The 12,014-nt window shown below is 43.2% G+C and overlaps 1 protein-coding gene across 3 annotated transcripts in view; it reads right to left on the reverse strand.

Moving 5' to 3' along the window:
• The window catches only part of LOC138589303 (neural cell adhesion molecule L1.1-like), a 54,871-nt gene that overhangs the window by 13,858 nt on the left and 28,999 nt on the right, over positions 1-12,014 (reverse strand). For all 3 annotated transcript variants that reach the window (XM_069659528.1, XM_069659527.1, XM_069659526.1), the window contains 12 exons: positions 11,652-11,774; positions 10,902-11,072; positions 9,498-9,612; positions 7,896-8,080; positions 7,324-7,455; positions 5,840-5,983; positions 5,593-5,704; positions 4,519-4,679; positions 3,367-3,526; positions 2,924-3,051; positions 2,720-2,821; positions 990-1,190 (listed from right to left, as the gene is read on the reverse strand). In XM_069659528.1, the coding sequence (XP_069515629.1) occupies positions 990-1,190; positions 2,720-2,821; positions 2,924-3,051; positions 3,367-3,526; positions 4,519-4,679; positions 5,593-5,704; positions 5,840-5,983; positions 7,324-7,455; positions 7,896-8,080; positions 9,498-9,612; positions 10,902-11,072; positions 11,652-11,774 (1,734 nt within the window). The remainder of the gene's footprint in view (positions 1-989; positions 1,191-2,719; positions 2,822-2,923; positions 3,052-3,366; positions 3,527-4,518; positions 4,680-5,592; positions 5,705-5,839; positions 5,984-7,323; positions 7,456-7,895; positions 8,081-9,497; positions 9,613-10,901; positions 11,073-11,651; positions 11,775-12,014) is intronic.

A 12,014-nucleotide genomic window follows, 5' to 3' on the forward strand; every position in this document is an offset into this window, starting at 1 on the left:
AGATCATTTCATAAATGACACTTATTCTCTTTCTAGCTGAGAGAGGCTGACACAACACGTCAGTTCCTTTAGGTTGAACTTACAGACAGCTGGTTAGCTTAGCTTAGGACAAAGACAGAAACAGGTAAAGAGCTAGCCTATCAGCACCTCTAAAGCTCACACATAATTGTTTAATCTGTACAAAAAGTGTAAAAAAAACGCTGGGCTAATCTAAGCTGATCACAGCTGGCTCCAGCTTTAGCAGAAGTTTGTAGTCCAAGAAAAGCTGGGTCTCTCGATGGCTTCTTGTGGTTCCGGCAATAAAATGTGCCAAAGAAGCATAACGTACATTTCCGTCACTCTTAGTAAAAAAAATCAACAATATAAAATTTCTCACCAAAAGCTGAAATCGCTCTCAGGCACTGTGGATGTGTGTGTGTTAGCCAAACTGTAATTTGTAGTAACATAAAACTGACACAAGAGGGCAGTGGCTACGTTTAAAGTACCGGATTATAACCGTGCAAGTCGCCTCTTTTTCTACCACCGATCCTGCAAATGTTTCACAACAAAAATGTAGGGCTTCTGTCTGGCATGCTTTTAATTTGAAACAGATACAGGAAGTGTTGATGTCGGATTAGTTGCATGATGCAGGAACAGAAATAAAACAGAGCAAACGAGAGCAGATCAAAATATAATGAGGCTTTTTGGTGAAACATAACTAATTAAACTGACAATCTCAAAGATTTCAGTTTCGTTCTCTTGGGCGCCACCTAATGACGATAAACGGTAACTATGGGAGGACACGTCCCAATTTAACCAGACGTCCACGGTTGGCTCCGGTTGTAACTCTTGATTTTCCTGGCTGACGGTCGCTTTCCTTTTCAGACTATTTGCTTCATCTGAGCGTCGAGTTTGTTTCTTTTTCTTTGGATTTTCACTTCTTGTTGAAGTTGTATCTGTAGTCATCCATCTTTTCTTTGTTTGTTCAGCCATAGTAGATTACTGTTTACCAGCAGGCGGCGTTCTGCGGTGCTCCGAGGGCAGGCTGGGGACGCTGTGGCCGAGCTCGTTCACAGCGATGACCCTGAAGCGGTAGGTGCAGAAAGGATTGAGTTTCAGCTGACGGTGGTTGAAGTCTCCGGGAACTGTCTCTAACTTCTCCCACTTGGCCGCCTCGGTGTGCTGCTCCTCCTGGGCCTCCACGATGAACTCTGAAGAAGGAGACAGAAACAAAGTTAATACTGCTTCCTGTAAAATGTTATGACCAGAAGTACCTTAATATGACGGATTTCACGCACATAGGGGAAGAACAACAAACCTGATCTTTTGTTACTGCTTTAAGGTAATATGTCTGAACCTGGGCCCTAATTTCTATATATTTTAGGCTCTTAATAAAAAATAAAGTTCAAAAAGTTTTGGACGTGTGTCGTAGATTGCTTCAGCAGGCAGTCGCAAAACAGACTGTAAACACAGCCAGGTATTCCTTTGGGCAAATGAGCCCAATCAAAGGACTTCCACTAAAAGTTTTTCCCACTGACAGGCTCAGATTATTATTCAGTGTCTGACAACATGACAGAAAGGATCCCTACAGAGACAGACCTTTCTTTAAAGACGGAGACCCTTTTTTTTAAACCAAAAACAGCTGCAACATCGCTCTCTTCAAAGCCACCAGACTCCACTGACAAAAACAACCATTTTAGCTCACAGGAGTTTGCTGGTCTATCACTGCTTCAGTTAGGTGTTACATCATGACTTTTGTGTTGTAAATTGGCAAACACAACACAATATTTATGTTACACTCAGTAAAAGAAAACCTCTCTAGGCAGCAGTTGACATGTTACTAGTGTACTGCAGTATTATATACAGCTCTGGAACATGAAGAGCCCACACTCCAGATGTTCCTTAAATCAGCGTCTCTCTCTTCATGTCATGGCCGCCCGATCCAGATCTGAACCATTAAAACCTCCTGAATGTGATCAAGAGGAAGATGGACGGTCACAAGCCGTCGAACGCAGACGAGCTGCTCCAAGAGCGGCCTAACGTCACCCAGCTGGAGGAGATCATGCAGAGATGCATGAACGCTGTGATTAAAAACCAGGTTATTGACCTGTGAACTCTTCCTGAGTTCAAACATTCTGTTGTTTCAACATGAACTTGTTTTCTTTGCTTTGTTTGGCTCTGAAAAAATGGTTTTCTTAACCAGTCGACATTTTCTGCAAATAAAAAACCTCAATGAGAAGATTTGATTTGGAAGTAGAAGAAATGTTGTTTACAAAAAAACAAAAGTTCATTTGACACAAACACAAACCTGTAAACAGAAGAACCAGAGACAAACAGATTTTTGTAGCGGTCTCTTGATGTTTTCCGGAGCTGATGTAGGTCGGAAAGTTCCTGTGTTTTGTTTGTGTCATCTATATCAAACTGCAGCTGTATAAAAAATACTTTTTGTAGCTGAATTCATATGAGCAAATCTAGACCATGAAAAAGAACATTGTGCACAAAAAATGTAATTATTTTTACTGTTAAAATTTATTGTATTTCATTTTTATTTTCTTTAAAGTAGGAGTGCTGCTGGTAACCTGGCAAAAAACTATTAATATGATGTGTTTTGTTTGTGTGTGTGTGTGTGTGTGTGTGTGTGTTTGTGTGTGTGTGTGTGTGTGTGTGTGTGTGTGTGTGTGTGTGTGTGTGTGTGTGTGTGTGTGTGCTTGTGTGTGTGTGTGTGTGTGTGTGCGTGTACCTATGATGGGGCTGTTGTGAGAGCTCCCTGGGATCCAGCTGAGTGTGAGGCTGTGGTCTTCAACATCAGACAAAGTCAGATCTTTGGGAGGGTCTGGCCGTGCTGCGGGTCCAAGAGAGAACTGTGAGTGTTAAACCATCACACCTACACACACACACACACACGCACGCACACACACACACACACACACACACAATGACATACCTACTACAGTGATGGAGCCACTGTCTGATACGCTGTCCAGCTCGGTGCTGACCTCACAGGTATAAACAGCGTTGTCTTCTGATTGGACGTTTGTTACTTTCAAGGTGCCGTTCCCAAAGACAGTGTACCTACAGTAACACAAACACAATCATTAATATCACTCCATCATCCTTTATATTTACTTAATATATGCTTTTATGACACTATCTGTGTTATATTTAAATATCTATTGTGTAGTGTGTTAGGACGTGAGCAGCTGTTAAACATCAAGCTAATCTTTGCAGTAGTTGCTTGAATTGGTTCCAATAATGACATCCTCCAAACCCGTACAGTATGGTCTCAAATATCTCGTCTGATTATAACATTAACATATTGTTATCGTGTCAGAGGGATCCTGTTTAATGTGCTTTAGTTTCTCTGTGTGTCTCAGTGTGTGCGTTTACTTGTCATCTGGGGACGACTCCAGCAGCTTGTGTTTGTTCTTCTTCCACACAACGTTGTACTTGAGCAGCTGAGGGTCTTTGTAGAAGCCGCAGTCCAGCAGAGCTCCGGTTCCTCTGAGCACACGCACGTCCTGCGGGCTCGTCAGGATCAAAGTTTGATCTGACAGAAACAGGAAAACACGAGAGAATCATTTTTATTCATCCTGAGCTGCTGTTGTCTTTTTGTCAGAAACAACAAAACAAAACAGGGATCAATTCCTCAGTCAGAGTGGACAGACAGTCTTTCTGCCTCATGGATCAATTTGATGAGATCAAGCAGTTCGCTCTGTAACAATTAACGCATGATTGCCTTTTTCCGCTGCCACAGTTATTTCATATTTTCAGGGAGGGTCATTTCCTGTTATTCCTCCTGCAGAATGAGACATTCAATAACTCGATCACGCCTGCAGCTCCACAACTTGTCCCAATAACTGTGGCTGTGTTTTTGCATCACCACGATTTCTGCTGCATGTATTTTCATGTATCAATAATTAAAGCTGAAAGATGTTTTACACTAATCTTTCAGCTGATTTACGATACATACAGGCGTTACATCGCTCTCTTCAAACACACCAGACTCCATTGATAAAAGCAGTACTTTTACCTCACAGAACACAGGAGATGTTGGTCTACCTCTGCCTGTTTAGGTTACTTTTTTATTGTTATTTTGTGTTACAGAAGTATAGTGTTGGAACTGAACTTACCATTTAAAACACTAAAGCAGCACAAAAACACTCAAACAAACTAAGTGATTAAGGCAGCGGTAGATGGGAACAAAGAGGAAAATGACTGATGTTGTGAATGGAGTCTGGTGTATTTAAAGGGAGTGAATCAACTGCTGTTTCTGGGTTTAAAAAAGGATCTTAACTTTCCAAAAAGAGCTATAAAAACTTATAGATTTATGCAGCAGTAGCAACTCTATCGTTCTGCATGGTAAAATTACTGTTTTTGTGAATGGAGTCTGGTGGCTTCAGAGAGAGAGATAAAAGCTCTTTTCTGGTATAAAAAAAATCCCCTTTATGTTTAACAAAGTGGTCTATCTATGTGGGATCCTTTCTGTAATGTTGTCAGATACTTAGCGGTAAATTTCTACAGAAGCTGTGTGAGACTCACTGAACACTTCCAGGTGAGCAGTGATGGAGATGTTGGTGTGTTTGACCATGCAGGTGTAGGATCCACTGTCCTCCAGGTTGGCGTTGGTCAGCTTGATCGTCCCGTTGGTCAGCGGGGAGACACGAGGGTGCGACAGCAGAGGAAGCCCGTCCTCATCCTCCCTACACAGAACACACACACACACACACACACACACACATATATTGATCCGTACACACTTAATCAGAGGCGTTGCTGCAGCTCGGTGCCAATGAGTCTTTCAGGGTTTATTCCAACATTACACACCCAGAAATTAAAACCACAGCAATAACTCAGATTGATGGGAGCAGGTTTCCTGGCTCAAATGCACGATAGATAAAAAAGATCAATAAAAGGAGGAGAGAGAGAAGCAATGATATCATTTCATGGTCTGGTCTAGATGTTGTTTGAAATCTTTCTCTTCACTGCCACGTATCGAAATCTCTCACAGAAAACTATTATACTGTATTTTTATTTGTTTTTTTGCTTAAAAACAGACAAATGTAAAGATCTTTAGTGTAACATGTTCATCAAATGAGATTATAATTTAATTTTATCGCATTAAAACCCCCAAAGTTTCTAGAAATCTTACAGAAGTTGCGTCGGCAGAACTCGTTGAAGGTTGTTAATAAGGTTACACAAGTTCAGAGTTCATGTAGAGGACTTTGTTTCTTTATAAAAACACACGGCATGGAACGCTGCATGGCTGCACAGTGCTTTATTAATGCAACCACCAGAGGGCGCCGCTCCATTGAAAGAGGATACTACCTTGGGCTGATTTACAGAAACTGGTAGGCATAGTTTGTCTTCAGATTCAGGCGATTTCAAGACATGAAAAAACAATTTTACTACCAAAGTGAGTTAGCAAAGATAAGCACAGAAACCACACGAAACATGAAGACACCTGACGCATGAAGACACTTGACCTTAAAGGTAGAATCAGGATTTTCCTAGAAAAATAAAATATTGACTTTAATATTTAATATAATAGAAATCATCACTTCTGCACCTCTATACATGTGTGTAGGTGAGTGTGTGTGTGTGTGTGTTTCTCACCATGTAACCTGTGGTCTCGGGGAGCCGAAGGATTCACAGTGCAGCATGATGTCTCTGCCCTCAGTGACTCTGTACACGACTCCATCAGAGGACAGGATCTGAGGAGCCAGCTCTGACACACGCACACACGCACACACACACACACACACACACACACACACACACACACACACACACACACACACAGTTATTAATGTAATAAACATAGAGACAGGTGTGATAATAAAGCGAGTCTGTGTGAACGTACCAACGACGAAGAGGTAGGTGTTGAGCAGGATGGAGCCGTGTTTGTTGGTGGCCTCGCACTGATACACAGCTGTGTCTGCATATTCAACATCCCTCAGGATCAACACACCATCCGACACGCTGCGGCGAGGGTCATCATCCACCTCTGCACAGCGGGAGAGGAGTGGAGGGGGAGGAGGAGGAGGAGGAGGGGGAGGAGGAGGAGGAGGGATGGAGGAGGTGAAGAGGTTAGAAACAGTCGGACAACACAGTGAGTTTGTCAAAGAGAAACTTTCTTCACGGGCTGAACAAAGAAATGTTTAAACAGGAAGCTGCCATCCAACAGAAGACGCAGCAGCTGCTGCACGCTCAGTCTCTCATTCCATTCCTTCATTTCTCTCTTTGTCTTTCATTTTGGACCTTTGTTCTACTTTTCTCTCTCTCCATCCGGCTATCACACATTCTTTTCTTCCTCCACCGTGTTTCCTTTGTTCCTTCCTTCCCCACTTCTGGTCTTTCTTCTTTTATCTTTATTCCCCTTTTCTTTCTTTGTTTCTACCCTAAGATCTTTCCATCCTTTCTTTCTACTTTCTTTTATCCTGCTTTTCTTTCTTTCTTTTTGGTCTTTCTTTGTTCCTCCCTTTCTTTCTTTCTTCCCTTGTTCCCTTCCCTTGCTAGCTCCGTCTGTCGTTCTTCCTCTTTTGGTTTTCTTTCTTCAATCCTTCCTTCCCTTCTTCCTTCCCTTCTTCCTTTCCATCTCAACTTCTTCCTTGTTTCCATTCTTTCCTATTTTGTGATTTCTTTCTTTTCTTCTCCTTCCGTTTGTGATTTCTTTATCTCCTCTCGCCTCCTTCCTTTTTTCCCCTCTTCGGATTACATTTTCTTTCTTCCTTTAATTTTCCATCCGTTGTTCCTTCCTTCAACTTCTTCTCCCCTCCTTCCTTTCATACTTTCCTTTTTTCTACCCTACTTTCCTGTCTTTCTTCTACCCCTCAGCTCTTCCTCTTCCTCTCTTTTTACCCCTGTTCCTTCATGTCTTTCTTCTTTCTCTTCCCTTCATTTGATTTCGTTGAGTCTTCCTTTCTGTCGTTCTTCCTTTCTTTTCTTTCATCATTTCTTTCTGTCTCACCTCTCTCACTACATTTCCATTCTTCCTTTTCCCCGTCTGCCTTGGTGTATCTCTCCCTCTCGATCTTTCTTTCTACTTTCTCTCTCTCCCTTTCCTTCTTCCCTCCTCCCTCTCTCTCCGGGAGTCAGTTAAGTATCTTATCATCGGAGCTTAAGAAGCTCTCTGTTTTATTGGAGCCGGGAAATGATCTCCGCTCTTCCCTGAAATCTCTCTCTGTCCTCACCAACCTTTGAGGAATAAATCCAGCTGATTGTCTGACGTGGAGAATAAAATATTTAGACCAAATCAGGCATCAGAGCGGCACGGGACTTCAGGACGAGTTTAACAAGAATAAACAGATAAACTAAGAGACACAGAGACGTTAAAAGCAGGCGTACCTGTGATTGGCTGCCCGTTGATGCTCCAGGTGTGGACCGGAGTCGGGATGCCTTCAGCCTGACAGTCCAGTCGCACAGTTTCTCCGGGAGCGTACAACAGGTTCTGAGGCTCCTTCACCCAGTAAGGAGGAGCTACAAAATAAAAGACAAATACCTGCTGCTAGTGCACACCTTTTCATTTAACACGTTCATTATGAAAGCCCCAAAGTTATCACCAAAAACAAACCGATCATGGACAGCAGGAACAGTGAAAAATGTACCGAGGGCTTTACAAGGAGGATTTTTATGTTGTTTTATAATTGCAGAAGGTGCTAACAAGTCAGGGAGGGTCTAATATAAAGTGTGATTGCATTATGGGAATTGTAGTTTCCAAGTTTGCAGAGCTTGGTCTGTGTATACCAGCATCAAAAAGACAAGACGTCGCCCTCCTTGCCGTTTCTTGTGGAAATGTACACTTTATCACCGCACTGTAACCGCACTTTGTTTCAGTTTATTTAATTTGATCTTTTCAAAATAAAGGTGTTCAGTGTAACGTGCAGTCATGTATGCCCTGCGTGTTTTCAGCTGCGTACCTTCCACAGTGACGGTGAAGGAGTGTGTGGCGTAGCCGTGGCTGTTGGAGGCTCTGCACTCGTACTCCCCGTCGTCCTCCTGAGCGATGCTGTCGAAGCGCAGCCAGTGGTTGTGCTTATCCAGCTGAGCGCTCGTCTCATCCAGGCTGCTGTCCTTCTTTTTCCACTCCACCTTCGGAGTCGGTCTGCAGACACGGAGGGCAGAATTTAAAGAAGAGCAGAAAACAGAAAGGCGTGTGACAAATGATTACACAGGAGACGGTGATGGAGGGATGGAGGAACAAATGATGATGATGTAACTTCCTATTTCCTCGTTAAAGTATAATTGTAATGACACAACATTTATCAGCACAGAGCGGGACTCTCAGGGGAAGCAGGATAATTAGAGCGACCACAAAAGAGCAATGAGAGATAAAGCAGGATCAGGACAGTCAGGACATGAAGACAGATTCATGAGTGTGTTTGCAAAGATCACAACAACAAACAAACAAACATACAAAGACACATGTAGCATGAAATGTTACCTAGCTTAGACTTTAGGTGATGCTTCTGCCAAACCTAGAAGACTTTTTACTTTTGCATTGTCATGCATTTTCTCCAAAGGTAAATGTACTCCTTTAACTCAGCTCTGAGCAGTCGATGTGTTCAAGGTAAAGCAGAAACGCCAGCAAAGCTTTCTGAATCTTTCAGGATCTGACGTCCAAATCAGAAGCCTGTCCTTCACTGAAATAAATCTCTGCAGGACTCTTAAAGGTGACTCAGCCACAAACTAAGTACGGAAAATGGGACTGGTAGCTCGTTTCCTGGACACTGTCGAGGTGCCCTTGAGCAAGGCGCCGAAACCCCAACTGCTCGGGGTGTATAAAACAGATCAGGGCGCTCGCCCTCGTGCAGCCTCCTCACCGTGACCTCTTTCCATTCACGCACGTCCAAAGGGTCCTGTTTGTGCAGGTGTGTATTTCAGGCTAATGTGTGTGTAGCATGTTTCTAACAACAGAGTGAAAACACTGGGATCAATAAAGTAACTCTTCAAGTAAAGTCAGCTTTTTTAAGTCGTTGATGGATCTGACTTTCCTCATTGGCTGCAGGCTGCAGAACCAATCATGTTAAACATTTGAGTTGTTACTTTATGGAAACTTAAAGTTGGGGAAGGCAAATTGTGACAATCTGACTTTTGGTGCCTCTGTTTTATCTTATTACTTTATTAGGGGTGCCGGCCAGGTTTCTCTCCTGGCATTGAAGAGTTAGTTAGTCAGTCAGTTAGTTTGTTTACATCAAACCTCACATCGAATGAACACATAAAATGCACACCCACAATAAATGATAAAGCCACACCCAGCAAGAACAACACCAGCTCAAAATCCTGCAAGTCAATATGTTAAAGCAAAAAACAACAAATCCCACAATCCACAAAGCAACATTAAACAGTCCAACTCTTCTGTTTAAGTCCAAAAAATATATATTTCCAAACAAACATTTTTTAAATCAAAGTTTGAGTCATACTGCATGACCTCATGACCTATCATCAGGTCACATGTTATTGCTCTGGAAGAAAAGTGGATGATGAATGACGCACACACGTCCACACAGACAAACACTCACAGGCCTTTGGGGATACACTCGAGGATGACGCTGTGCTCCCTCAGAGCCAGCACCGAGGTGTGAGATCCCTCGGGAGTGAAGAAGTGAGGTTTCCTGTCATGCACCACGTTATTACCTGCAGACAGAGAGAGCACGAGATGTAGAAACAACCATCATGTATTCATTCACATTTTTGTTCCCTGAAACTGAATTTAGCCCGATAGCTTTGCTGTCCAGTGGAAGCCACGTATTTCTGATCTCAGTGATGTTGGAAACGACTAAAGGATCAGTTGTTCCTTTCAGGGCTTCTTAGGTGAAATAATCCTTTAAAATCGTTCATGTTTTACATCGAACGGGAACAAGCTGACATCTTGTGGTAACTGGTTTTCAGGCCCCCAAAAAGCTGCAACCTCCACTCGGACCACAGAGTTGACTCGACACAGCTCTAAGGCTGTTCTTATTACATTAACTACGATTGTTTTTATTGCATTGTTTCTTCAGTCATGCTGCACTTCTGCTGATGCATATTTTAACTGTCTCCCTCAGCTGTGAAGCACTTCCTGTTGTTTATAAAATGCTATAAATAAAATGACTCGATACATTCTGCTAACATCGCTCTCCGATCACGATGCCCCTTTTCCAGAACAAACGACATCCTGGACGTGCAGCGGTTTACTCCGCATGAATAACTTACACAAAGCACTGCTGACCTTGTTGTGTTTTTTAAAGCTCCTGCTGTGCAGTTAAATTCTACTTTTATAACACAACTACTGTCGACATGTGCAGGAGAGAAGCGCCACGTATCAGCCCTGTGTCACGTTTGTGTGTTTGTGAGCCTGCTGTCTGCCCCGCTGTTACTGCGTTCACCTGTGCCTGATCACCCTCACCTTCCCTGCGTATGTAGTCGTCCCCTGTTCCCGTGCCAGGAGGTCTTCTAACCTTGTTTCCAGTGTGGATGTTTCCTCATGTTAATGCTTCTGTCTTCACTCTGCTTCTGAACACTATCACCTTATTTGTGGATATGCAACCCCCTTTTTTTGCATGAAATATATCTCATCTGCTTTTGGCTCCTCTCTCTAACATTACATCAGCGCAGCATGGAGGGCGTTTACGGTGGGAGAACCAGTGCCTGTTTTATGCGTTCCTGTTTACACCTGCAGGAACATTTCAATTAGATCTGAGGCGAATCTTTTCTGCACAACATTGTTGAGCATTAGTGTGGACGTAGCCTAAAACAGCTTCAACAAAACCTGAACATGAACATCTTTATGAAGGCAGGAGTCTGTGCAGATTTGAATACATTTGTTAGCTAGCTGTTCAGAAGAAACCCGCAGTATCACTTAATTTGGCAGAATTTAGGAATTATGAGAGCTGTAATTTCTTGTGTGTGTGTGTGTGTGTGTGTGTGTGTGTGTGTGCACTCACTGCGTAAGACAGTGAGGGAGACGGCGGTTTCAGGGAGAATGGTCCTGGCTGCATAATACTGGGCGTTGCAGATGTAGTCGTCTCTGCTGTCGCTCCTTAGGACATTAGCAAAGAACAAGCTTCCGTTCAGGCCGACCGTCACTCTGTCGCTCTCCTTGATGTGCACCATTTCTGAAGCAAACAAGACACAAAGACGGGATCGTTAAGGTACAATGTGAGCAGGACAGAGAGAGAAACTTTCCTCTTTCATGCAATATTTAGTGAGTTCTTTTAGCTCTCCTAAACGTGCACCGGGGAAGCGGACTAAGTAGCTCCAGCTCTTTCTAATGCACTGCAGTATTGACTTTCGTGTGTGAGTTAAACAAAACTGACAACTTAAAAGGCGCAATTCCATCAAACTGGCAGTGAGCGACAGAGAGAGAGAGGAGAGGGAGAGAGGAGGGAGGACGAGAAAAGTAAAAATATTAGAAACATAAAGAGCCCAGAAACACCAGCTGACAGGACTGCATTCATTAGTGTGAGTGGAAACGCTCTGCAATGCAGCGCAGCCATGCAAATCCCTCCGACGGGGCCGTCAGGTGGAACGAAGGATGCAAACAAAACCCCAGAAAGCTGCTCAGACTTCAGAGTCACACAGAGACAGACAGACTGGATGACTAATAAGAGACAAAGTGTCCCTCTGTCTGTCACGCAGAATGAAGCTAATAAAGCAGACAGAAAACACAGAGCCAAACTGAGAGACAGACTCACTCTTGTCCATCCAGTGGATGTGCGGGGGAGTGGAGCTCACTGGAGGGTTGCAGGACAGGATGATGCTCTCTCCCTCGTAAGTCCTCTTATGCACCTTCTGCTGCTTTTGAAGAACTGGCTGAGCTGAAACACAAAGACGCAGATTATTAGTTCAGAACGTCATCATCAACGAGACTTCATATTAAACCCATCTTTCTTTTGATTTATTAAAAGGAATATTTTTGAACATGGGCCATATTTTGGGTTCTAAATGACTTAAAGGTACAAAAAGTCTCCGTTAGATGTGTTCATCCTGCAGCAGTGGAACAGGCTGTAATGCTACAACTTCATTGTTGCGTTTGATCAAAGGTCGTCCACTAAGAG

The sequence above is a fragment of the Semicossyphus pulcher genome, unplaced genomic scaffold (genome assembly GCF_022749685.1).
Source record: "Semicossyphus pulcher isolate SPU_LCO1_2020_fin unplaced genomic scaffold, fSemPul1.0.p SCAF_13, whole genome shotgun sequence".
Taxonomy (NCBI): Eukaryota; Metazoa; Chordata; class Actinopteri; order Labriformes; family Labridae; genus Semicossyphus; species Semicossyphus pulcher.